Genomic DNA, 27,669 nt, shown 5'->3' with positions numbered 1-27,669 from the left:
TCCCATGTGTGTCACAGCCCCACAGATTCTATCATACTTGCTTTCCTTGGCCAAGGCTGGACTGGTTCACACCTCTATCAAGTTGCATTTCGCCGCCATATCCTGTTGCACAAGGTCTCCGGGTAGGCCTTCTCTGTGGTCGCGCAGACTCGTCAAGGAGTTCCTCAAAGGGCTCTTCAGGACCCACCTGTTGAAGGCTCCTGCCCCGGTTTGGGAGCTCAATGTAGTCTTGACTCAGCTCATGGGAGCGCACTATGCTTCAAGCCCTGCTTAAGTTTCTCTCGTGGAAGACTGCCTTCCTTGTGGCTATGGCCTCGGCCAGGAGGGTCTGGGAGATCCAGGCCCCGTCTTAAAGCACAAAAGGACAAACAATATCTCTAAAACATACTTGTACCTGTGATACTAAGAATGTCATATATGGTATCAAATGCCCATGTGGGTTATAGTACATTGGACTAACAACCAGGAAAGCAAAAATTTGTTGGGGCGAACATAAATCAAATATTCGTAATCGCACAATAAAATCTCCAGTAGCCCAACACTTTGATGCAAAACACTCTATAGCAAAAATTCAGTTTGTCATCTTGGAACATGTGAAATTACCAAAAAGAGGAGGCAATATCACCAAATTATTACAACAAAGAGAAATATTCTGGATCGAGAAGCTCGACACAATGAATCCCAGAGGGATGAATCTAGATTGGGACCTTAATTGCAATCTGTAGACATTTGGAGTGGATAGAGATGGACTTGATTATGTGATCAATAGAAATACAATGAATTCTACATATAAAGATATTTGAGTCGGGAACTAGGGATTGAGTATTTAGAAAACATGCTTGAGATTGCTGTAAAAACAAACTGACCCATATGTCTCGAATAAGAATCGCAAATGTAAGAATTTTTTTTTCCGAATGATTGCAGTGTTACCTTATGGATAAGCACTGTAGAACTACATACTTGACTGATGATACATCCAATCAAATAAGGTTAATAATGGCTATGGATTGAATAATGGTTACCAGCCTGATAAATCAAAGTGTGAAATTATCTGATTGTGCACTATTAGTCATCCATGTATTATGATAAATTTGAATTATTCTATGGTGAACCAGTTGTAACCATATTTTGCGCATTTGTATCATAATTTCTGATGTTTGTTAATCTGCTTAGAATCACATGCTGTGCATAGGTCCGACATCCAGTGGTCACTGCGGAGTATTGCATTTTGTTTTTCGTAGTCGAAAAGGGGACGTCGACAAGGCGTGTCTGTAAAACTATCCCTATAGTGACGTGCGTTGTACCCACAATCCCTCGCGCGTCGAGGTCCCTCAGATTGTTTTTTTCCGCCCAGTTCATGGTCGCCTTTCGCGGAGCTCCTAGAGAGACATTGCTAATACTTGCCACGGACCTCGGTCCTTTGTTATACTTAATATATTATTAACGATCCCTCCCCTCGACGTTAACTGTTAAGCTGTTTCTCCGCCGAACAGATTTTCGCCGGAGAGGAAGAGCGGAGGAGATCCTTCGGCGCTGCCGAACACGTGGCCTGCCCTCGACGGCCAACATACAGTAGGGAGAGTGGGGGTTCGAACTTTTATCTTCTCTTTGAGAATGTCTTTCTTTCTCCCCTTTCTTTCCCTTGGGGTTGTTATCGCCAGCTATTATTGCCTCAGCTATGGAGAGGACCCCTTTTAAGTTCTGCCCACACTGCAGGGGCAAGTATACTTGGAAGGATAAGCACAAGCTCTGTAATCGTTGCTTGCCCCTCGATCACAAAGAGGACAGCTGCGCAGCCTGCAAGCTCTTAAAACCTAGAACCCTTAAAGAACGAAGGGTTAAGAGGTGGGCGGACTACGCGATGTCGAAGTCAGTTTCCTCACCCGCTGCCGCTGTTACTGAAAGTGACGAGGAAGGCGATAACTCGACGTCCGTTGCGGAAGTCATGAACCCCCAGAAGGAGCGTTCCCGCTCCTCGACGTCCGTCCCCGGCCCCGACGGGCTCGGCTCACGCCCTGCTTATGGGGATGAACACCCCGGCGACAAGGACGCACATAAACCCCATAAGGCTAAACATACAACCCACGGCTCTTCTTCGTCGAGAACGAAGAATCCATCAGCGCCGAAGGGGACGCAGGGCACTCCGGCGTCTACCGCAGACCGTAAAGGTCTCAAGCCCCACCCGCAAACGCAGCCGCGACCAGCGATTGGGCTTTCATCTAACACGGGCGCTACCCCAAAAACATCCGACGTAACGCTCCATAGAGCGGCCGTCGAGGTACAACGCGCAACGCACACCACGTCGACACCAGAGCCCTCGACTGACAAACTCGTTGTCGAGAGCCTAGCGAGAATTGTCTCCGAAGACAAACGTGCGCGGACGATGAAACAAACGTCGAATACCGCGGCGAAAAAGCACAAAGGTAGCCAAGAACTGCCCCTTTCATCGAAGGACGCTTCTGAACTACCGGAGGGCTTTTCAGAAGGAGACGGAAACCTCTAGTCGACGTTGTGGGAGCGTTCGAAGCGGTTCGAAGGTGAAAACACAGATTTCCCCCCTCTAGACTATTCAGGGGTACCCCATGAGACCCTTGAAAGACTCCATTCTTGCATGGAGAAGATGGAAAGGTTCCTAGGAAACCAAGACCCTCCCACTCACAAAAGACAAAGAGAATGGCCCCAGGATGACCCTAGAGTCAAGATTCCTAGGCTGGTTCCCCCTTCCACAGATGTATATGACCTCACTGAGGAGGAGCAATACCTTCAGGAAGATGAGGAGTGTTTGGGTGGAGAGGAAGAACTTGAGGAAGAGGGGTTCGAAGAAGATCCTTACACTAATTTCGAAGAGGATACAGCTACCTCGCAGCCCTGGCAATCCCCGTCAGTGCAGCCTTGGCAATCCCCATCAGTGCACTCAGACCCTGATGCCTTTCACCCTTCTCCTCTCAAGGATTCACATATTGGGAACTCCTCTCCCATAGATGACCAACCTTCCCTCAATGCACTATTGCGCAAGGCAGCAGCGCATTTTGAGATTGACACAGGGGAAACTCTTCCAGACATAGACTTTGTAGAAAGAGTTATTAAAGAAAAAGCCCCCGTTAGCCAGTCTATTCCACTCCTGGCTTCTATTAAGGGAAGAATTTCTCCTTCCCTTTCTAATCCAGCTTTAGTAAGAGGGGTCAACCCTAGAATAGAAAAGCTCTTCAGCCCTTCATCCTCTGACCCTTGATACATCAGAGGACACTCTATTCCGGACTCCGTTGTAGTTACCAACACAAGAAAAAGAGCAGGGGTACCACTATCCACTAGTGAAGCACCACCTGACAAAGAAGGCAAGAAGCTTTACGCACTCGGGAAGAGAATCACGACCTCCGCCGCCTTCTCTACTAGAATTGCTAATAACTCCCTATTAGCCAGCTACGCAGATGCACAGTGGAGCAAGCTGCGCAGCGAGGCAGAGGACGCACCTGAACCACTGCGGTCACGTCTGCTAACTGTAATATCTGAGGGAACACTTGTAAACCAGGGCATCGTTAAAAACTCCCTAGATGCTGCTGAGACTGCTGGCCGCTCCCTGGTTCAGGGAATACTTCTCAAACGACACGTTTGGCTACGCAATTCAGGTTTTAAACCCGAAACCCAAGCCTCCCTCATAAATAAACCCATAGAACAGACGCATCTGTTTGGGAAGGCAGTGGATGAGGCACTAGAACATGCTAAGAAAGAGTTTCATACCATCAAGACTCTTGATCAAATATCTAGACCCCCTAACAGGCGAGGCTATGGTAATAGACGCTCCTTTCGTGGCCAAAGACAGCAGCAAAACCAACAACAATCTTACTCTGCTACCAACTGGCCCTCTAACCAGGGTAACACCCAGTTCAGTCAAAGAGGCCAACGGCGTGGCAGAGGAAGAGGTCGTGGCTCCAGCCCCAGAGGTTCCACGCCCAATACCAGCAAATGACCCGAAGATCCGGGTCCCCTCCCATGCATCACCGGTCGGGGGCCGGCTAACATCGTTCCTATCAGCATGGGAGGGAATAACGTCAGACCGATGGGTATTATCAACCATAACCCACGGATACTGCATAGAATTCAACGGTTACCCGAAGTACAAACCCCCACGAAACCAACGCAGATCACCGGAGCACCTCACAATTCTTTTACAAGAAGTAGAGGAACTACTGAAAAAAGAAGCAATAGAAGCCGTCCCCCTATCTCAGGTAACAGAAGGTATTTATTCAGTGTACTTCCTTGTACCCAAAAAGGACTTAACCATGCGCCCTGTATTAGATCTGCGCCCAGCGAACAACTTTGTCAAACCACAGAAGTTTCGTATGGTGACCTTGCAGGAAGTAATCCCACTGTTATCACAAGGGGATTACATGACAACGCTAGACATGAAAGATGCATACTTTCATATTTTAATGTTGCCAGCACACAGAAAATACCTCAGGTTCAAGATAGAGAACAAACACTACCAATTCAGAGTACTACCCTTTGGGATAGCTTCTGCTCCAAGAGTATTCACAAAAGTACTGGCAGTAGCAGCGGCCCACCTGCGAAGGCTATCCATTCCAATATACCCTTACCTCGACGACTGGCTCATAACCGGGGATTCTTACGAAACATGCTTCTCCAATACCCAAAAGACCGTAGACCTTTTGTACCAACTGGGCTTCTCCATCAACGAAAAGAAGTCCAGCTTAGAACCCAGCCAAACCAAACAATTTTTAGGGGCTCTAATTCAGACAAAGGACGGCCTCGTCTTCCCCTCCAACGAGAGGGTCCAAAACATGCTGTTTCAGATCCCCCACTATGTAACAGGTCGGGAGGTGACAGTACGCAAAGCTATGCGCTTGCTAGGGATGATGGCGTCATGTATTTATTTGGTACCTCACGCGCGTCTGCGCCCAATGCAGGAGTGGCTCAACAGCCAGTGGTGTCAGGCCAGCGGACAATGGGACGATCTAGTGGTGGTCTCGCAGGCCTTAGTTCTTTCGCTGAGGTGGTGGACAAAAGAAAACCTGCTAATAGGGAAGACTTTTGCCACACCCGCGGTAGAAGCCACTCTAACCACAGACGCATCCCTCACAGGATGGGGGGCTCACCTATCCCATCAGACTGCTCACGGAGCGTGGACTCCGAGCTTGGCATCCAAACATATAAACCTGCTGGAACTTCTAGCAGTGTTCAAGGCACTGAAAGCCTTTCAGAAACACCTGCAGGGAAAGACAGTGATGGTCCTCACAGACAGCACCACAGCCATGTACTACCTCAACAAGCAAGGGGGCACTCACTCTCCAGGACTGTCCAAACTGTCCCAGAATATATGGAAGTGGGCTCTCAGACACATGTTTCTACTATCGCAACATGTACCAGGGGAACTCAATCTGCTAGCAGACAAGCTCAGCAGAGACTTCCCACTGCCCGAAGAGTACGAATGGCAATTGCATGAAAACATAGTCTTAGACGTCTTCACGCAATGGGGATTTCCGGAAATAGACCTGTTCGCAACTATGGAAAACTCACAATGCCAAAGTTACGCCTCCAGGTACCCCCAGAACCAGTCCAAGGGGAACGGTCTGTCGATTCAATGGTCAGGGAAATTTGCTTACGCCTTTCCCCCGACTCCCCTTCTCAACAAAGTGGTGCACAAGATGCACCAGAAGCAGGTTACCATGATACTAGTGGCCCCAATGTGGGCCCGGCAACCTTGGTTCGCTCACTTGGAGATGTCCCTATCTCCCCCAGTGAAACTTCCCTGCCCATACAACATGCAGTCACAAGACAAGGGCAAGACACTGCACCCATGCCCTCAGGCCATGAACTTAGCAGCCTGGCTCCTGAGATCGTAGAATTTGGCCATTTACAACTCCCTCAGAGATGTATGGACATCCTCAGGGAAGCCAGAAAACCGAATACTCGCCACTGCTATGCTAGCAAATGGAAAAGATTTGTCATCTGGTGTACAAATAAAGCATCAACCCAATTGACTGCTCTCCTACTGACATTGTCCTATACTTGACCCATTTACTGGATTCAGGTCTAGTGTTCAATTCTATTAAAGTCCACCTAGCGGCACTTTCTGCATACACCACTTCCCAACTTAAAGTGTCGTGGTGGAAGATGCCAGTTATCAAAGCCTTCATGGAAGGGGTAAAAAGAATACACCCTCCAATAGCTAACCCAGCTCCCGGATGGGACTTAAATGTGGTACTTTCTAGACTCATGGGCCCCCCTTTCGAACCCATGCACAAAGCAACTCTCAAGGACCTCACTCTTAAGACTGCTTTCCTAATAGCTATCACCTCCATTAGGAGAGTAAGTGAACTACAGGCTCTTTCTGTACTGGACCCCTTCGTAACAGTTCACAAAGATAAAGTGATTCTACGCACACACCCAAGGTTTGCACCAAAATTCATCTCAAAATTTCATGTAAACCAGTCTATAGAACTACCAACGTTCTTTCAAAACCCTTCCAGCTTGGGAGAAAAAAGTCTGCATACACTAGATGTACGCAGAGCAGTCATGTTCTACATGGAAAGAACCAGGCCACTGAGAAAAACTAATCAGTTCTTTGTCTCTGTGGCAGCAGGAAGAGAAGGAGATGCAGTTTCAAAGTCCACTATATCTAGATGGATTGTTCAATGCATCACTCTCTGTTACACTCTTGCTAAGAGAGAACTACCCTTCAAGCCAAGAGCACATTCCACTCGAGGCACTGGGGCTTCCATAGCATTCATTGCAAATGTTCCCCTTGAGTCCATCTGCAAAGCGGCTACCTGGAGTTCTGTGCACACCTTTACAAAACACTACTGTCTAGATACACACTCTAGATCTGACTCCCAGGTGGGACAGGCAGTACTAAGACATCTTTTCTCTACTGTTCCTTCTCATAACCCACCGCCAACTCCGGGTACTGCTCGCTAGTCTATGCACAGCATGTGATTCTAAGCAGATTAACAAACATCAGAAGACAATGCATTACTTACCGTAAAAGCATTTCTGATGGTTGTATCTGCTTAGATTCACATGCGCCCACCCTTCCTCCCTGCTCGGATGGAAGGAACGTAGACATCCTTTTATATATTTCTCTCTTTTCTGTACTCACTCACGTCTAGAAGGCTCCCTCAGGGCAGAAAAATACAAACAGAGGGACCTCGACGCGTGAGGGATTGTGGGTACAACGCACGTCACTATAGGGATAGTGTTACAAACACGCCTTGTCGACGTCCCCTTTTCGACTACGAAAAACAAAATGCAATACTCCGCAGTGACCACTGGATGTCGGACCTATGCACAGCATGTGAATCTAAGCAGATACAACCATCAGAAATGCTTTTACGGTAAGTAATGCATTGTCATATACAAGCATTCCCGTTTACCCTTTGTCGACATACCCACTGATAGACAGACGTTTATATCGGGTTAAAGTATCGCATGGGTTCCCCCAACATGGCGCCCATATCGGCACACAACCGCAGAGTTTCAACAAAACAAACGAGCTCTCGAGGTTGCCTAGCGACGTGCGCCGCAGTTCCGCGTCTATGAACATCACAGCGAGCAGCAGCTCGCGTAACGTAGATGTACGAATTACAGCTTCGAAAAGGTAAGAATTGCTTTTCGCGTATCCTCGCGATCCTAGCAGACCGATTAGATCTATAGCGAAGTAAGAAGCCTATCAAATCCTGATAACTATAGACGAATCTAATCCCTGTTATTGTAGGCTATCGGAGAAGGCTCGAGCAAATGCGAAAGCCATTACGGGTTGATCGGCAACCCCCAAGAACCCTAAAACCACGGCAGCACGGGAGCAGTGACTTCTGCCGCGCACACCCACCAGGTAGGAAATTTCGAAAGCTAGATATACGGCCAATAGAATTTATTAGCCAGCATATGTTAACTAAGATTTAGCGTAGTCTAAAAAATCGCCTGATTTATTTTCAGGATCACTCCAAAACTGATGCGATTATTTAGATGACAGAGGCAGTTACTGTTCGACTCTACAACTTGTCAAATGGTGAGTTATATTTTTCCTGTAACCCATGGACTGCATAAGTATTTCTCGTAAATAAGGTGATGTGCAGGGGGACCCAGCGCTCAATATAGTGCCTGTTCCCTCTGCACAACACCGTTCAAAATAATTAACCTCACCCGTTGGTGATAACACGATTTGCCCTTATTTCACAGCATCTTTACTGAAAACTTACCCCTATGGGCAACAAGCTTTTCGAGAGGGAGATGCGAATTCCAAGGTTAGTTAATTCGAATTGAGCCATTTTATAATGCTCTTCAATAAGTATATTATAAATCAAGTAATGTAGATAAATTTATTTGTTTTACAGAAAATATCAAATCAATCCAATACTCTTAAAACCTGAAGAAGGGCACAAATTGCCCAAAACGCGTAGGTTTCCCAATGTGATTTCATATCTTTAAACTATCAAGATTATTGGATCACATGAGAAACAGTTGGAAACATATATCAAAAATATATGAAAGAGATCTGTATTGTGAAAAAACATATGAGGAAAGGTGTTAATATTTTGTTTATGATGCAAGTTTTGATTTCTTTCTTACGAAATAATGTTTCAGTTATAAAAATAAATGCTTTTTGTATAAAAGATGTTGAACATGAATTAACTTGTACCAATTGAATAGTTGACTTTATGAAAGTATTTCTAGAATTTAGTTGAATTCTCAGCAAAATTTGTTTTGCCCTATGCTGTGCCCCAGTTTGTCCAACGAGGTTATTGTTGTACCATTTATTTTCACATTTGTTGAGTAGAGGTAGCACTCTACTAATTGGGAGCACCTTGAATACAAACCCAAGAACTATCTAAGTGATAAGATTACCACAAGAAACTGTCTGACGTAGAGTGCACCTCTACATAGCTAGGTTCTGTCTTAAAGCAGCCTAACTTGTCTTCCCCACTTGAAGGGTGATACTGCGTACACACCCCACCTTTATGCCAAAGGTACCGTCGGAATTGCACATCAACGAACCTTTGGTGTTACCTGTCTTCATTCCCAAATTCTGTCATCGCCATAGGAACCCTGTACACCTTTTGTTTCCTATCTCTCACCCCAACAACTTATTATAGGGCATCTTGTGTGTATAAAGTAACCCCCGTTTGCCCTACATCAACGTGGTGAATTAGAATAGAGTGGTGAGCAAATGAAATATAGAATCATATGAATGATCAACCGCTCCTGTTAAACCTATGAGGTATACATTATTGTTGGGAGGATTAAATATGCCTGATCCTTTTGTCTTGATTATATGTTTTTGTTTACAGTAATATGTACTGTTTTTCCCGTTCTCCTTTCTCTGTGTACATTGGCATTATGAAAGGTTTGGTGTGTAAACACCAGCTGGAGTGTAAATGAATAGCACAGATTTTTTTGTGTTTTACATATACAGGCTTTAGTGAGCCCTTTTTTACTCTAGGCACAAGATGCTTGAATAATAAAATGAATTTTTCTACGAACTTTACGTGTGGTATCAGTAATCTTAAAATTGTATGAGATTACCTTGGATTTAACCTTGTGCTTCAGGAATGTAAGGTAGGGGTAGTTGACCTGTTATCCTTTGTTTATTCCTAATAGCCTCCCACTGATAGTGTCATCCCCCCTCCCCCCGCGTTAACAAAAACAGGAGTACCCATTTTTGAAATCCCATACAACACAAGTACAGAGGCTTCAATTCATCGGGGCAGTCCTAGACACTCGGGCAGTGAATGATTTTCCACCCATGGGGAGATTTGTCAGAATCTGTTACAGAACCAGGCCACCTTACCAGCGGCTTCCTTCCTCCACCTCTTGGGGCTCATGGCCTTCTGGGTTTGTTCTAGTGCCAGAGGCCAGGCTGCGAATGAGAACATTACAATGGTTACTACAAAGTCAGTGTTCCCAGTACCTTGTAACCCTGAAGAATGATGTCCTCAGAGTGTACAGGACTGTGGTCAATGACCTGTCTTGGTGTGCCAGCGGCAGCAATTTGCTGACGGGGGAACCTTTCTGACCCCTCTGGCCGCAGGCTCGAGTATTCAGATGCGTAATGAGGCGCTCACTGCAAAGACTTGCAGGTGAATGGCCTTTGATCAGCAATGGAAGCAAGGTGGCACATCAACAGGCTAGAGTTGCAGGCCATCAGGTTACCCCTAAACCATCTCTGAAGGGGAAGCATGTCCTGATGCTGACGGACAGTACAGTGGCCATACACTACCTGAACCCTCAGGGTTGCGTGCGCTCCCTTCACCTCTGCAGAGAGGCGATGCAGCTTTGGTTCTGCCCATTAGAGAACCAGATCTCAGTCTCAGCTGTTATTCTGGCAGGGGCAGAATAGTTTGACAGATGCTCTGAGCAGGCTGAACATGGTCTCACATGAGTCCTAGAGGAGGTTTTCCTTCTCTGGGGTACTCAGACAGTGGATCTGTTTGTCACAGAGTCCAACAGGCAGTGCAGACAGTTTTGCTTGAGGGCATTCCCAGCAAAGTGCAATGGGGGGGATGCATTTCTGGTGGATTGGGCCTACCCTCTTGACTACGCCTTCTCTCCTATCCCCGTGAATCCTTTGGTTCTCAGATGGTTGGGGTTGTATCGAGCAAGCAGCCATGATCTTGATCTCCCCAGACTGGGCAAGTTGGACATGGTTCTCGAACCTTCTGGATCTGACCATTTGCCCACATCTCGTGCTGACTCACTGCCCGGATCTCCTAAACCAGTCGGAAGGTTGGTTGCTCCACCCGAACCCAGAATCCCTCAACCTTACATGCGTGGCTCTTGAGAGGATGAGCTATGATAACTGGGACCTCTCTGAGGAGGTGCTTGAGGTATTGTTGGCTGGACGCAGTTAATCTACAATATATCTACGCGTGCAGGTGAACATTTGAGTCGTGGTGCAGGCTACGCAAGATTGACATGATCTCTTGCCCCACCACTACAGTCATAGAGTTCCTTCTGCCACTGTAGGCCTTCAGGTTACCACTGTCAAAGGATACATGGTGGCTTTGAGTTCAAGAGGTCTCCAGATCAAGGGTCTTTTTTCACAATCCCGGTTATGGCCCAATTCCTGAAGGGCCATGTGAAGTTTCCGCCTGTTCCTTTTGTTGTCCAAGATTGAGATTTTAACCTGTTTCTTACCTTTTTGATGGCGGCTCCCTCAGACCCTTTGCCCTCTTGCTCTTTATGGCTGCTTACGTTGAAATCCGCCTTTTTAGTTGCCATCACTTCGGCCAGGCGGGTCAGCGAGTTGCAGGCCTTTTGCGGCAAACCTCCATTTCTGTGCTCTTTCAGCGAAAAGGTTTTGCAACTGGTATTCCTACCAAAGGTGGTGTCAGAATTCCATCTTTCCAATGTGATGGATCTGCCTGTGTTCTATCCATCAAGATCCAAGGAGGAGTGCTTCCACCGGTTGGACCCAAAAAGGGCCTTACATTTCTATATGGCAAGGATGCCGGAATATAGGAAAACAGACCAGTTGTTTGTAGCCTACTCGTTGTACAGAAAAGGTCTGGTTGTGACCAAGCAGACTCGCGATGGATCATATTATGCATCACAGAACGTTACCATTTGCAGGCAGAGTTGCCTCGTGGCATCAGAGGCAACTCCGGCAGAGGTGTCTCCGCATCTACAGCCCTGCAAGGGTAGTTCCAATTAGAGACATCTTCTGGGCGGCAACCTGGTTCTCACTCTTACTTTAACGAGGCACTATAGCCTAGACGTCGCCCATGGGGCGGACAGTCGCTTTTGTAAGGCAGTGCTACAAAATCTTTTGCTGTAAACTTTCTGCCCACCTCCATTGTTCCCCTGCTTTGGGAGTCTTATCTGATGAGCAATCTGCAGGGAAAAAACAATCCATTGAAGGAGAAAAAACGTACTGTAATGTTCTTTCTATGAATTATTCTCCCACAGATTCCTCATCACCACTCTCATCCATCCCTTCTCAGAAATGGTTCGCAATCTTTGTATGCCTTTTCTCGGGAGAGGGGAGACTTTGTGACGGTCCTAGAGTTGGTTGCTTTCTGTCTTGCAAGCAGTATGTTCACACCCTTTAAAAAAAAAGAATTATCTTTATTTAATAAGGGTTTCTTACGTATCCCTATGATATCCTTGATTTCTAACCTTATTGGTTATGTGGCCTTCCTCTCTTGCTATTTTTCCTCTGTAGCGGCTTAGCTCGGGGTGTTAGGTGGTGTGAAGCATGGGGGCATAGTGACACTGTATCACACCTGGCGGCACGTCCAGAGCCGAGGACCGAGCACAGTCACAATTGATCAATGGCAGCATCGAGGCCCATCATGCCCCCTGTCAAGTTTTTATGAGCAGCTGAACTGGAAGAGGAAATCTGATGAGGAATTTGCTGGAGAAGAATCCATAGAGCGAAGAATCCATTGAAAGAACGTTATGGTAAGTAAAGTATTGATGCGTTACACCATAATCCTGCCTTCTCAACTCCCTTCCTTGGAGCTTGGCCATGACTGCTCATCCATATGTGAATAGTTGAGACGAGGGATGCATGCAGACCCTCTTTCCGACGCAGTGTTTTTGGACTCAAAATCTGGCCCTGGATAATTTCCTGACTTTGACCTTTTAATTTAGTACTTATTGGCGTGACATGCTAAGAACCGTATGGGCAGCATTATTTTGGTATGGCAAATGATTGCTCGTATTCTGCTCATCCGTTCTTTTTGCAAAGATGGTGAATTGGGGTGGCTTAGTGAGTGCTTATGGTTGCTTAAGACTTCATTTGTTTAAAACATTGTTTTGCTCTTGGTTGAAATTTTGTGGTAATTGTAAGAATTTCTTGCAGGCGGCATGCAAGGCAGTAGCACAAGCAAAGAGTCAGAATATCAACAAACTTGATATATGCACTGACAGCAAATTCACTATTAATGGTAAGTTTACTATGGATGCGGTTTTCAACTGTAAATCTTCCAGAAATGTGGTAAACGGGCATTTCTGTTTTGCAACAATTCACATTTTAATTTCAAATTGATGACATTTGATTATGCTTTTATATACTTAGGTCGTAAGTTCCAGATTTATTTTTGGTCATCCATCATTTATTGATCAGAAATCTGTGCCAACATTGCTGCGTGTTACCCCACCTTGTTTATGCTAGTAAGATGGTCTTTACCTATAAGGCTATAGCTGACTGTATGCTCCAGCACTAAATAACCAAGAACACAAGCAGAACCCATGTGAGCCTTGTGCCTTTATCTTTAAACCTCTCAGCCTTAACTTTATTGCCTGCTTCCTGAAGTGAAACTCGGCTTGACCAGTTTCCTGTATTTTTCTTTTCTGCAAGGAATGTTCTCCTTTACTCATTTGATGCAGACATTTTTCTTCACTGTATGTTTTAAAGGACTGCTTGTTTTCTGAAGGGGACTGGTCAGAACGAGCACTGGGTCTCACTGCTGAGGTTTCAGCACTCAATAGATAAACATTGATACTTTAGTTTCCCTGCTTGGGTTTGAGACCAGCAGGATCAGAAAATGTGACCATGACTGGTTTGAGATGGCTTTGGTTTATCTCGAGACTACCATTCACAAGGGCAACACAATTCTCCAGCATGGGGTCTGGCATGGATTCACATGCTCATGAATATTCTGTGTCGTCAAGCTGGGAATCCTCGGTAAAGAAAAAATCAGTATCAGTTTCATTTCTGAACTCTTTCTTAGTAGTAACAAATCACTGGTCTCTGGGTCATACTCGCCCCAGCCAATGTCTGCCCTCTTCCTAAGCCCCTCCTCTGGCAGCCATATTCAGATTTTTACTGCATGTTCAAGTGTTGGGAGTCCTCGAGTTTTGCTCCATGAGCTATTCTATGGTTTTTGCACTTTTTCGAGAAAAAGAAATCCTATTTTTGTCAGAGCCTGAGTGCTCTTTCTTTACATCGACTGACAAGCAGGGGTCTGTTGGTGAATATGGGTGCCCCTCAAGGGCAAAGATCGTCGAAAGTTCCAGAAGACCATCAGGCCTACTCCGAACCTTGTCGGAAGAGGGAAGCTCCCTTTTCAAGCTCTGTTCCAACTGTGGAATGTTTTTGTTGAGGACAAACTCCTTCAGTGCCTCTGTCTCCACCCGGACTACCGAGAAGGAGATTGCGGGATCTGCCTCGGATTCAGCAAGAGAACCATGAAGGATCATCACAGTAGACTGGCGGCGTGGCTCAGCGCCAAGGTCTCTACAATGTTCCCCAAACAGGGGCATGCCCCAACCAGGATCGGCCGGTCCGAGCAGGCTTCTATGCCTTTGAGGGCGCACCTTCCGTGGGAGCTCAAGACCAGGCTAAGCACTGCAAGTCCGTCTCCATTGGGATTGCGGCTCAAGCAGGTCCTGCAGTGGGTAGGGCATGTTTGTGGTCACCATCTGCCTCCAGCTCCAGCCATCGATCCAGCTCCTCCTCAAAGAGGAAATCGGCCAACCTGGCTAAGCTCCGGAGAAGCCCGAGAAGCCTAAGGTGCAAGAAAAGGCAACCGACCTGCCGGGAAAAAAAAGGCCCAGGCGGTGAAGGAAAAATAGTTGTAGAGTATCGAGATGGTAGCGGCCGCTCCAAGGCCAAAGAGGCTCACCCGTCAAGTTAGGCCCAGGCTGCGCCCAGTGTGTCCCGGCCCTTGAGGCGTGAGGCCTTCGCCGGGCACGTGGAGGGGACACCGGAAAAGAGGATGCCACAGCTAAGCCCAATCATCGGTCAAGGATTCCATATACACGATCCATGAGGGCGTGGGGGGGGGGGCGACGACTGAAACAGCGCAAATGCTGGCGGCGGAGGGCCTAGTAAGCCAACCGAACTTGCTCCAAGAGATTTATCGTTGAACATAGTCTTGACCCTGCACACTTTGGTGTTGGAAATTCAGAAGAGGATGCCCCTGACCCTGGTGGCCTTCGATTGGCCTCCGGTGAAAAAGCAGAAGTGCCATCCAGCGCCTCATCAACCTCTGCACCCCGCTCCTTCTCACCTCACCCCCCCACACCTCTGAATGAGGTGGGGTCATTATGGTTGCCAGAGTGTCCAAACTCTTCCAGCTGACACCCGAAGAGACCAAAAAGGAAGGTTTCCTCTACCATAGGCGCAAGACAAAGAAAAAGACCATGGCGGTATCCCTCCTGGGTGACATTTGGGAGCAGGGCCTGGGTCTCGTGAAGAACCCAGCCAAGCTGGATAGACTGGAGAAAATATTTCGGGTGCCGGAGTCCGCACCCATGTGCCTACGGTCGCAACGGTCACTGGATTCGGTGGTATCTGCATCGGCGAAGGAGAGACCTAACCCCTCGTCTTCACGCTCCGTCCCTCCGGACAGCAAAGGAAAGAAGTTGGACTCCATGGGGAGAAGGATCTACTTCAGTGTCGACAGTCAAGGCGGCCAACGCGCTGGCGATTGTCGCCAGGTACGACAGAACTTTGGCACAAACTGTCCCTCATTCTGGACTTCCTACCGGACGAAAAATGGGTAGAGGCGATCTCACTCCTCCAGGAAGGGGAGGTGGCGTTGGACCATGCCATTACGGTGGCCCTGGACATCGTAGACCCAGGTTTCAGACAGATGGGCGTCTATCTCTGGCATCGAGGCTGGCTGAAGACCACCAACTTTACGCCAGGAGGTCCAGACGAGAGTACTTGACATGCCCTTCGATGGTGACAACCTCTTCGGTAAGACCGTCAACAAGTCTTTGAAGGCCATCAAGACTGACACGGATGTTGCTTGTGCCCTGGGCACTCTTCAGCAACACCACCCGTCCTTTTGCGCCTCTGGCAGAAAATCCAGCAGATAGTCTTAAGGGTTTCGGTGGAGGTCCCTTGTCGTACCGTCAACCCTCCGGGTCCATGACCCAGGAGGCCTAGAGAGGGTGTTCCAAGGCTTTCGGTGGGGTGGCAAGCACGATTGACCCGGCTGAGACATTAGGCCCCACCCATGCACCCCGGTGGGTGGCCGGTTGGCGAGTGGAAGAGGATATCCACTGACATATGGGTGCTGGATGCTCTTGCCCACGGACATAGTGTGCAGTTTCAGCAAAAATGTGAGCTTCCCTACGGTGGCCTGGAGGAACAGCACATGCCTTAGCTCCTGGAGGAGGTATGGGCCATGCTACAAAAGGGTGACGATTAAGCTCGTTCCAAGACGACTCCGGTTCTCTGCAGTTTACTCCGGATACTTCCTTGGTAAAGAAAAAGGCCCAATCTAGACCTGCAGCTTCTCGACAAATACCTCGAGTCCAAAAAATCCAGGGTGGCCACGTTACAGTATGTGCTCGGCAAACTGGAGGAAGGGGACTTCTTCACTTTGCTGGATCTGGAGGATGCATACTTCCACTTCCCCATCCACAGAAAGCATCAGCGTTTCCTGTGCCTCGTGGTGCAAGGAAAACCCTACCAATTCAAGGCCCTTCCCTTCGGCCTGAAGTTGGCACCCAGGGTGTTTATGAAGTACCTGGCACAAGTGGTGGTCCATCTACAGGGTGTACTCATGCACCTGCACCTCCAATGACTGGCTCATCCGGGCCGCGTCAAGGAAGTGGCCGTCGGACACACGGAAAAGACTGTCGTGCTGCTGACGGATCTGGAATTCTCAGTGAATTATCCAAAGTCCTGCTTGATTCCATCACAGAACACAATGTTCCTGGGAGCCAGGCTAAACACGTTCTCGTGCCTGGCATCGCCCTCAGAGGAGAGGGTAGCGGCCATTCTGGGGAAGGTTCAACGGCTGTTGTCGATGACCGCCACTGTACGGACCATCAAATCGCTGCTCGGCATGATGTCTTCGTGCATCTACCTACAGATGCAACCTCTTTAGGAGTTCCTGGACGCTTGCTGGATACAGGTGTCGAAGATTCACAGACAAGATCACACTCTACGAGGAGTTCCGTCAAGTGATCAGGTGGTGGGGCGTCCATTAATGTCACCCAGGGCCGAAGAATTCTGAACCCCCATCCCCATCCACCCCCATACTAAGACTGTCACCACGGACGCTTCCTTGGAGGGCCCACACCTGACCTCTATATGCCAGATGCCTGTGGCTGCCATAAGAGAAGGATCTCCACATCTCCACAAGGATCTGATGGTTTTAACCATCACGACGGCTCAACGAATCCACCTTCGGATCCAATTAGACTTAGAAAAAGAAGAGAGGAAATTCCTGAGCAACACTGCACTGGACAACGCCAAAGAAAAATTGAAAGAAATAAACAAAATCATGGATCAATTTATGTCAGATACATTGGAGAAAAAACACAAACTAGCTAAAGATATGAATGAGTTCAAACTGGAAAAGGTGTACCCATATCTGGCTCCTGAATTCAAAGAAAACAAGGAAAAGGAGAGAGCGCAAAGTAATGCAGGCTCAGCAAGACAAAGAAGATGGGTTCAGTTCTCTGACACTTCTAGCTCGGGGTCAGGTTCAGGAGATTCTAATCAGCAAACCAGACCTTACCCCCAACAGGGACCTCCATATTTCCAACATCAGCCGCCTTTTTTAGGCAGAGGGGGTCCCGGCAACATGTTCTGGGGCCCCCCACCTATGCAAATGTACCCACAGTGGCAGCCGCCACAAGGACGCCGCCGCAACAGACGACGCTAGCTAACAGTGACACCTTGCCAATCTTTAACCTCTCTGACTACAATCTTTCAAACGAAGAAACAGCCGTCCTTCGTAGAGGTCTTTCATATGTACCTACCAATCCCACCAATTGGTTCACATTGGAAAATGAGCTCCAAAGTTTCTTTCGTAAAATCCGTCTGAAAATCTTTTTCCAAGACTCCGAGCCTCCCAACATGGAAGAAAGCACAGGCTTGAAACCTAAATCCACTTTCTGCCCAAGTGGCAATGAGACCAAACCAGCCCTCATTAGCTTTGAGAAATGCGTTATACAGGAGATCAAAAAACTCCAGAAGAAACAAAAACCACTCCGTCACAACCTCTCGAATGGAGAACAGCAAGCCCTCAGGCAACTATCATCGAACAACATTGTCATCAAGAAAGCTGATAAAGGCGGCGGTATAGTAATACAAAGTTTGAGTCAATACAAAGGGATGGTCGCTATACTTCTTGAAGATGAAAACAACTACAGAAAACTAAGTCGAGATCCAACTCAGGCTATCCAATGAGAAATCTCCACCAGTACCAGTTACGCCCGAGAACAAAACTGGATTACACAGGATGAAGAAACATTCCTTAACACCTCCGAGGGAAGAACCCCAGCATTTTATGCACTTCCTAAAATCCACAAAGACGCCATCAACCCACCTGGCAGGCCCATCGTTTCAGGGTGTGGTTCCATCCTGGAACCCCTCTGCAAATTCATAGACTTCTTTCACAAGCCCTTGTGCCAACTCACACCAACATACTTAAAAGAAACTGTCTACAATTAACATCTTTGAAGATTTTCCGTTTGACAACAGTCACGACACCCTTGTCACATTGGATATTAAAGCCCTTTATACAAGCATTCCTCAGACAGCAGCCCTGGAGTGTATAAGACACCACCTCACTCATATGGAGCAAAGCAGAGTCCCTGTCAATTTCATTCTGGAACTTTTGGAAATTGCCTTGACAAAAAACTTCTTCCCCTTTGAAGAAACATTCTACTTGCAGATCAGTGGCACCGCCATGGGAGCGGCATTCACTCCAAGTCTTGCCATCCTCTTTATGGCAGAATATGAAGCTTCCTTCGTGCTCAATCAACAGAACCCATTCTTTGATAAAATCCTCAATTGGTCTGGAGGGATACCATACCAGACCTCACCACATTCCTTACATGGCTGAACACTCAAGTAGCAGAAATTCAATTCACCCTGAACTACAGCCGCACAACTATTAATTTCCTGGACTTAATCTCCACAGATGACAACAGGCTTCAATGCACATTATACCGGAAAGAAACCGACCGCAACACATTGCTTCATTTCAATAGCAACCACCCACAAAGTCTGAGAACCAATTTACCATTCGGACAATTTCTCAGAGTCCGCAGGAATTGTTCAGCAACGCAACAGTATCGCTAGCATGCATCACACCTTGAATGTAAACTCGTGGCACGAGGTTACCCCAAAAAACTGGTCAAAAACACCCTCAAAAGAGTACTATGCATCCCCAGGGAAACCTTGCTTCAACCCAAGGATCATGACACACCAGAAGACCGTATCACCTGTGTGACTACCTTTTGGACCAGACACAAATAAGATCAAAAAAATCATTAAACAATTCTGGCCACTGGTACACCAAAACCTTCCAGACGAACCAATACCTAGGATGGCACTGAAAAAGTCTAAAAACCTTAGCGAGTGGCTCACACATGCTCGTCTGCCTAAGAAATCTACCAGAACAGGATTGTGGGACCTCAGAACACCAACAGGCCACCACCCCTGTGGCAATTGCACAGCCTGTAAATACACAAGCAAAATCAAATCCTTCAAAATTGAAGGTAAGGACTGGATGCTCAGGCAATTTACCAACTGCAAAACTCCAAACGTGGTATACGCCATTGAATGCCCATGCGGTCTGCGGTATGTAGGCCAAACGACAAGACCAGTACATAAACGCATCGGGGAACATCGCTCCAAAATAAGATGCCGCTCAATTTCAGCACCACTGGTCTCCCACTATGTGGAATTCAAACACACCCAGGAACAGTTGAAATGGTGGGTCCTTGATAAAATCCAGTACACCTCAAACATCAGAAATGCCCTCAATTATAAAGAGGCGTGGTGGATGTTTAAATTGCACACAATTGAACATGGGCTGAATGAAGCCTCTGCGTCAGAAAACTACCACTAGAACTGTTCCCCCCCCCTGCGTGTTTTTTCTCCCTCTTCATCTGGGAGAGTCCCCACTCGATCTTGCCCATTGAGCACCTCCCATACAGATACACGCTCGATCCCACATTGTGGCACAGCCCAGCCCTCCCCGTTCAAGTTATCCCAATTGTCCTCAGTACATTGTATAGTACTGTGACACTGGCGCGCGCGCAAGATCCTTTACTATCAGGCTCCTATATACACACAGCCTGGTAAACATGTACAGTACCTTTGATGCTTATACTACACGTCCAGACCTTCTGCCCGCGCTGTCTTCTCCGCGACATAGTGCTCCACAGCATTGTTTGTGGTCCCTGGGCGCATGCGCGAGGAGACCAGCGGCTCCACACCAGGGACACTACATACACTGTCCCTCAGCCACGACACTAACTCCCCACGCATGCGCAGCCTTAGTCCTGCTCCTCTTTTTGGCGCGCACACTGCTCCTTAGCACAGGCGCACATTTGTGTATTCACTGCCCAGCGTACCTGCATACTGAACGCACCTCCGCGGCAGGCAGCAGCACCCGTGTTATCTGCATCCACGGATTCCATGCAGGTAAGCTGCATACCCTAGGGGTCCTCTACTGGTTAGCCCTAACATAATACCGGCGCTTAACTTTTGCTTGCCGGCAGCCTGCTCACAGTAGCTTCTCGATTTCTCCCTAGATGCACTATGTAATGAAGGCATTACTGGCTCCATGACTGTTCTTCCAGGCACACGGACCCTTCCACACTCCAGTCCCACGCCTACTCTCCTCCAACTGAGCTGGTAACCATATGTATGCTAGACTTTGGACACTACTAGATATCTATGCCTAGTGCATTTGCACTCTAGTGGAATTTCAGTAGCATCCGTGTACATTTCTCTTCCCTTTGCCCACACCCACGGCACGCAACTGCCACAGCCCTGCCTTTTGGACACTACAGGGTACAAACAGCTATTATCCTAAACGCCATAACAAGGGACTGCATATACCCCGAGACTGGATCCCATTCTACACGGTCCAGATCAAGCTTGGTCCTCCACTCCCCAGCCCGGACATATCCTAGGTCAGTTGTTTTAATCCCTTTTTTTAGACCAGAATATACCTTTGCTTGTGTATTCCATTGTTCTTTTTAACTATTGCCTAGACTGTACTTGCCGCGGATGCATTCTCCCGTGCTTGTCCTTCATCTAAATTCCATCCCCTTTTTTACACATTATTGTAGGCCTCCACCATCCTTTTGGCCCAGAAGAAGGCTGATAAATCTAAGGCCGAAACGTCACTGCAGCAGGCTCCTGCCTGCCTCCAGTTAAACATCAGGGATTTTTCATTTCCCGACGTTGACCAAGGATTGGCCACTACTCCGCTAATGTGCAAGACTTCACTACAAAACACCAGAACTTGGCTAGTCTAACCAAATTGCATGAAGCCAGACTCTGCACTTCTCCAGCATTGGATCTTTCATAGATTCAGATGCTTGAATATTCCCCGTCGTCAGACAGGGAATCCTCGGTGATAAATTTAATAATAATTTTTTTTTTTTTAAATATACACACACTGCTACCAAGCAGTGCATGTACATAGCACATTATGGCCTATGATCCATTCCATTGTGTAGTCCCTCCACCTCACTTTGGTCCTTTATGGTCCCAGCCAATGAGGTGGCAGGGCTTAAGCTCCGCCGCCGGCAGCCATCTTCAGATTTTTCACCGCAGTCTAACAGACACAGGGAATCCTCAAGCTCTCTGAGCTTTTTCAAATTCTTTCTACTTTTGTGTGGAATATATTTGGAAAATATATTCCATCTTGTTCCCCTTCTTAGGGGCTTTGTTTCCAATTAACCTTGGAGACAAAACTTGTTGTTTTCCTCTCAAAATCGTCGACTGAACTTCTCTTCAGAAATGGAGGCACCTCAGGCTGTCAGGAAGCCTTCCCTGTTCAGGGACTGCACGAGGTGTAAGAAAAAATTGGGTTTACTACAAAGACCCCCACGAGCATTGCATTTATTGTCTGTACCCACATGACTTTAAAAAATGCGAGATTTGTAGAACTTTTTCCACCAAGACCCTTCATGACAGGCATAGAAGACTCCTTTCATACCTGGAATCCAGGGATCAATCTTCGGACGAAGAGTCTGTCAGAACAGCTCCTGTCCAATCCAGCACTCCATCTGAGAGACAAACTTCAAAGAGAAGGGCCTCTTCAATGGAAAGGAGTTCCTCTCCCAAGTCCAAAAAGAGGAAGCTGGAATTGATACCCTTTCTGCCTCCAGTTGACTTATCAAGCCAGAAAGTCTGCCTCCAGAGGTAAGGAGGAGTTTGCAAAAAACGGGGGGGGGGGGGGGGGGGCAGTCGGCGGGTAAACCGCCCACGAATGAAGGGAAAGGTAAAGGCCTGTCATCGGCCATACCGTCGACGAAACCAGCATCGACGACGATGACGCTTAAGACATCGTCGACAATTAGATCATCGTCATCGGACATGTCGACCGCGAAGCAATCGTCGACGAGCAAGAAACACCACTCGTCCACGAAGCATTCATCCATGACGCAGTCGTCCACGGAACACACTCCACATTCGTCGACGGGAAAATCTCAGTCGTCGACGAAGTCCTCGTCGACGGGAAAATCTCAGTCGTCGACGAAGATAGCATCGTCCATAACACCTTCAGAGGCACCACAAATTTCGGCAGTTACGGAGGAATTACTGCCTTCCACATTTGAAACTCCTGTCATTGAAAGCAATATCATTGAGAAGAATACTGAGACTGAACCACTGGTACAGCAATTTTCACCTTTGGGGTACATGGCAGAACTTCCGGATGTAATTCTTCAGGAAGAATTCTCTGATGCGGAAGTGGTGGAAGAGTCCACCGGTCCCTTACCGAAACAATACAGCCCGCCTTGGCACCCGTCCACGGGAGAATCCGAATATCCTCATGACCCGATACTCATGTTATCCGTGCAGAGGATTGTAGAAGAATTTTACAAACGGCAAAGGGAGAAGCAAATCCCGATTAATCCCATAGAATCAGGAATTATTCCTAGAGTCATCTCCGATTCCAGGCACATCTGGTTGTTCTCCTCACAGGAGTAGACAGCAAAAACGGATGAGATCACCTGCTCCAAGACCGAGGAGCAGCACCCACAGTGCTTCACCTACAAGAGTCCCGTCACCACAGTCATCGCACAGACCGCGATCTCCGGATGTGGATCCTACTATGGTACCGTCCACCATCTCGGTATCAGACTGGCAGGAGGAACCTTTTGGAGAATTCTCGGAACCAGAAGAAGGAGAAATAACACAGGAGCCAGACGCACCCAGTGAGTGGGATGACTACGTAGTCGAGAAGCCCAGGAGGAGAGACTCGCCGGGCAAGGCCTCACCGCTGGATGATCTCGTCTCTTTCCACACCATTATAGGTAAAGCCGCAGAATTGTTTAAAATTCAGGTTTCTTCGGAGGAAAGGCAATCAGTGCTCTATGAGCACAGGGACAAACCAAGGAGGACAGTGACCACAATTCCTCTCCTCGATACCATCTGGGATTCCGGATCCAAGATCCTATCCATGCCCTTATCGACTCCGGCGTTGGTGTCCAGGCCAGAAAAGAAATATAAAGCTCCGGATTCGGCACCGCTTTGTTTGAGGGGTCATACGAAACCAGACTCGGTTATTACAGTGGCGGCCAGAAAAAAACTCGCCAACCCCTCCTCACCGTTGTCGGCACCACCGGATAAGGACGGACGTAAACTGGAAGCCATGGGCAGGAAAGTATCTTCTGCATCGCTTACAATCAGAGCGGGCAATGCGCTGGCCAAGACCGCAAGGTTCGATCGCGAGCTTTGGCTCCGCATGTCTAATTTGGCGAAGCAATTGCCACCGGAGCTCCAGGAGGAGGCAAAATCGATAATCGCGGATGGTGAAGCAACATCGGATCACATGATCGACGCAGCGGTTGATGTGGCTTCAGGCAGATGGCGCACGGCACAGTGCTCAGAAGGCAGGCCTGGATGAAGGCTACTAACTTTAGACCTGAAGTCCAGGCGCAGATATTAGACATGCCGTTTGATGGCCAAGATCTCTTTGGAAAAAAGATAGACGACCATTTGAAGGCAATCAAGACAGACACGGACACAGCCAGAGCCATCAGTTCTTTAAAGGACAAAAGTAAGGACCATCGGTCTTTTCGTCCCTTTAGAGGTTAATCTTCCAAGTTCAGAGGATACGTTCGTTCCTCGTATGGTCAAAAAGCACAAGGCGGCACGTACCAAGACAATAAATATCAGTCATCCAACAGATACGCCCATAGAGGCAGACGTGGCTCCGCCCAAGGGAAGTCACAAGGCAAGCAAAACTGACAACCAATTTTCTCCCCCCCTTCACCACACCCCGGTGGGGGGAAGGGTGAGCCAGTTATTCCAGCGCTGGCAGTCAATTACATCGGACAAATGGGTGTTGCAGGTGATCCGAAAGGGTCACACCGTAGAATTTCTGGACCAACCTCCTTCCTTGCCTCCAACATCTCGCAGAGTGCATATGCTAAGACAGGTCATGTCCGAAGTGCAAAAACTGCTCCAGAAGGCAGCAGTAGAACCAGTACCTTATTCTCAGAGGGGAAAAGGTTTCTACTACCGATTCTTCCTCGTCAGAAAGAAAAACGGTCAATGGAGACCCATCTTGGACCTGAGGGCACTCAACAAATTCATCAAGCGCATAACATTCAAGATGGTAGCTTTACAAGGGGTGCTACCTTGGTTAAACAAGCACGACTTCTTGGCCACTTTAGACTTGGAGGACGCATACTTCCATATTCCGATCCATCCAGCGCACAGGCAGTTCCTCAGGTTCACGGTGGGAGAGCTCCACTTTCAGTTTCAAGTGCTCCCGTTCGGGCTAAAATCGGCTCCGAGAGTTTTCACAAAATGCTTGGCGCCGGTAGCGGCAAGTCTCAGGAGGGCAGGAACGGACGTTTTTCCATACCTGGACGATTGGCTGATAAAGGCAAGTTCCGCTGCAAAGGCTCGCTCGGCAGTGTCGAGGACTGTCAACCTCCTAAAAGAGTTAGGTTTCTCCATAAACCAGACGAAGTCCTGCCTCGTTCCCAGCAAGGTAGCTCTCTTCCTGGGAGCCGAACTCGATACCAGCATTCCCAGAGTGAGGCCTTCCACAGAAAGAATAGCAGCGATTCTACGCTCAACTTCGAACTTCCTACAGAAAGAGACAACATCCGTACGCTCTTACAAATCCCTATTGGGCATGATGTCATCATGCATATTCCTCATACCGAACTGCAGGCTTCGCATGAGACCGGTTCAGGAAGCTCTGGACCACCAATGGAAACAAGCGTTCGGATGCTGGGAAGACATTGTCCAGATTCCATCGACGTTGCACAAGGCCCTTCGATGGTGGAATGTTCCGAGGAATCTTCTGCAGGGAATGCCGTTTCAAGCACCGACATCGACCCTCCTGCTGCGGACGGACGCTTCCTTATCAGGCTGGGGCGCTCATCTTGCGGACCTCCAAACCAAGGGATTTTGGTCGGCACAAGAGTCCCAGCTCCACATCAACGTGTTAGAGCTCAGGGCCGTAAGGTTGGCGCTGAAAGCTTTCCTACCGATTATAGCTGGTCAAGTTCTTACAGTCCAGACAGACAACACGACCTCCATGCACTATACAAACAAGCAGGGAGGCACGCGGTCTCGGATCCTGTCGCAAGAAGCCCAACAGCTATGGGCATGGGCCTTGCGCTACGGGATACAGATCAGGGCAGAGCATCTTCCAGGAGTGGACAATGTCCTAGCGGACAGACTAAGCAGAGAATACACAGTGTCACACGAGTGGGAGCTGCACGAAAAAGAAACCCAACGGATCTTTGCCTTATGGGGCCATCCGCAGATCGACCTTTTTGCCACCAGGAACAACAAAAAATGCAAGAGATTTGCTTCAAAATACCCGGAGCACCAATCACTGGGAGACGCGTTCTCAGTGGATTGGTCGGGGAAGTTCCTCTACGCCTTCCCACCCATTCCCCTCATGTCGAGGGTACTTCGCAGGGTAAAAGAACAGGATTGTTCTTTGATTCTTATTGCACCGGATTGGGCACGGCAAGTCTGGTACCCGACGCTGAGGCATCTATCCTGCCAACCCCCGATTCGTCTCAAGTCACATTAATATCTACTGACACAACAGAACCGCAAGGTCCTCCACCACCACCCGAGGAGCCTGTCTCTCAAAGCATGGTTCCTGAGCAGCGCAAACTGATGCACCTAAAGTTACCATCAGAATGCTGGGATATCATCAGGGCCGCTAGAGCCCCGTCCACGCAACTCACCTACACCAGGAAATGGACCAGGTTTTCCAAATGGTGCGAGACCTCTGCGATCGATCCCCTCACGGCCTCGGTTGATCAGATTCTGCCCTACTTGTTGCACCTGGCTAAGTCAGGGCTCACTGTCCTCTATCAAGGTCCATCTGTCAGCCATAGCGGCCTACACAGTAACCGCGGAGACGCAAGCCTTACTTTCCTTACCAGCGGTTAAGATCTTCCTGAAAGGACTGATGCGTACTTATCCGCCTACACCAGTACCAGTTCCGGACTGGAGCCTCAACACCGCCTTAACAGCCCTCATGCAACCTCCCTTCGAACCCATACACAGATGCGATATGAAATTCTTGTCCTGGAAGACCTCTTTCCTGATAGCCATCACATCAGCCAGAAGGATCAGTGAGTTGCAAGCTTTGTCTTCTGAACCTCCGTTTACTTTGTTCCAGAAGGACCGCGTCATCTTAAGGCCTCACCCGAAGTTCCTCCCCAAGGTACTTTCGGAGATGTCGTTCACTGAGCGCATTGTTTTACCAACCTTCTTCCAGAATCACGCTTCTGAAGCGGAAAGGACATTACATTCTCTAGACGTTGCTAGAGTGTTGAAGTTTTACTTGCAAAGAACCAAGGAGTTCCGCTCCTCAAACCGGCTATTCATTTCTTTCTCTGGCCGTACCAAGGGTCAGCATATATCTAAAAGTCTGGCACGCTGGGTATCGTCCTGCATCACCCACTGCCATCAGTTGAAAGGCGACCCTTTAACTAGACCGCCATCTGCGCACTCCACCAGAGGAAGGGCGGCGTCAACAGCATTCCACGCAGGGGTGGCCTTGAAGGACATATGCAGAGCCGCCACGTGGAGCACTCTGCATACTTTCGCGAAACACTACTGCCTGACTGAAGATACCAACAAAGAAGCTGCAGTTGGACAGGCAGTGCTCCGCCATCTCTTTGTATAAGGTAGGACCAGCCTCCTTTCCCGAAGTATGTAACCGTTGTGTTGCTGCATGGTAAAGGTTTGATCAGAAATATGTTTTCTGTATTTATGCATATATGTATATAATGGTGGCATGTTTAACTGCTTGGTATTCTATTCAAGCATCTGAATCTATGAAAGATCCAATGCTGGAGCAGTCTTAGTTACTTACCTGTAACTGTATTTCTCCAGCATTGGTATCTTTCATAGATTCACATGCGCCCGCCCGCCTTCCCTGAGAGGCTGCTCCTATGCTCGGCACCCATCATACTGTAATCTCTACGGTTCAAAATCTGAAGATGGCTGCCGGGGGCGGAGCTTAAGCCCTGCCACCTCATTGGCTGAGACCATAAAGGACCAAACTGAGGTGGAGGGACTACACAATGTAATGGATCATAGGCCATAATGGGCTATGTACATGCACTGCTTGGTAGCAGTGTGTATATTTAAAAAAATATATATTATTAAATTTATCACCGAGGATTCCCAGTCTGACGACGGGGAATATTCAAGCATCTGAATCTATGAAAGATACCAATGCTGGAGAAATATAGTTACAGGTAAGTAACTAAGACTTTCTA

At 48.0% G+C, this 27,669-nt stretch overlaps 1 protein-coding gene across 1 annotated transcript in view; it reads left to right on the top strand.

The window, feature by feature from the left end:
* The window catches only part of LOC138453320 (ribonuclease H1-like), a 607,996-nt gene that overhangs the window by 529,539 nt on the left and 50,788 nt on the right, over window positions 1-27,669 (top strand). The window contains exon 7 of the mRNA XM_069606028.1: window positions 12,821-12,905. Within this exon, the coding sequence (XP_069462129.1) occupies window positions 12,821-12,905 (85 nt within the window). The remainder of the gene's footprint in view (window positions 1-12,820; window positions 12,906-27,669) is intronic.

Source organism: Ambystoma mexicanum, chromosome 4p (genome assembly GCF_040938575.1).
Source record: "Ambystoma mexicanum isolate Mex_15411 chromosome 4p, UKY_AmexF1_1, whole genome shotgun sequence".
Lineage (NCBI taxonomy): Eukaryota > Metazoa > Chordata > Amphibia > Caudata > Ambystomatidae > Ambystoma > Ambystoma mexicanum.
The sequence above is the reverse complement of the archived record's forward strand: the minus strand, read 5'-3'. Positions and strand labels throughout refer to the sequence as shown.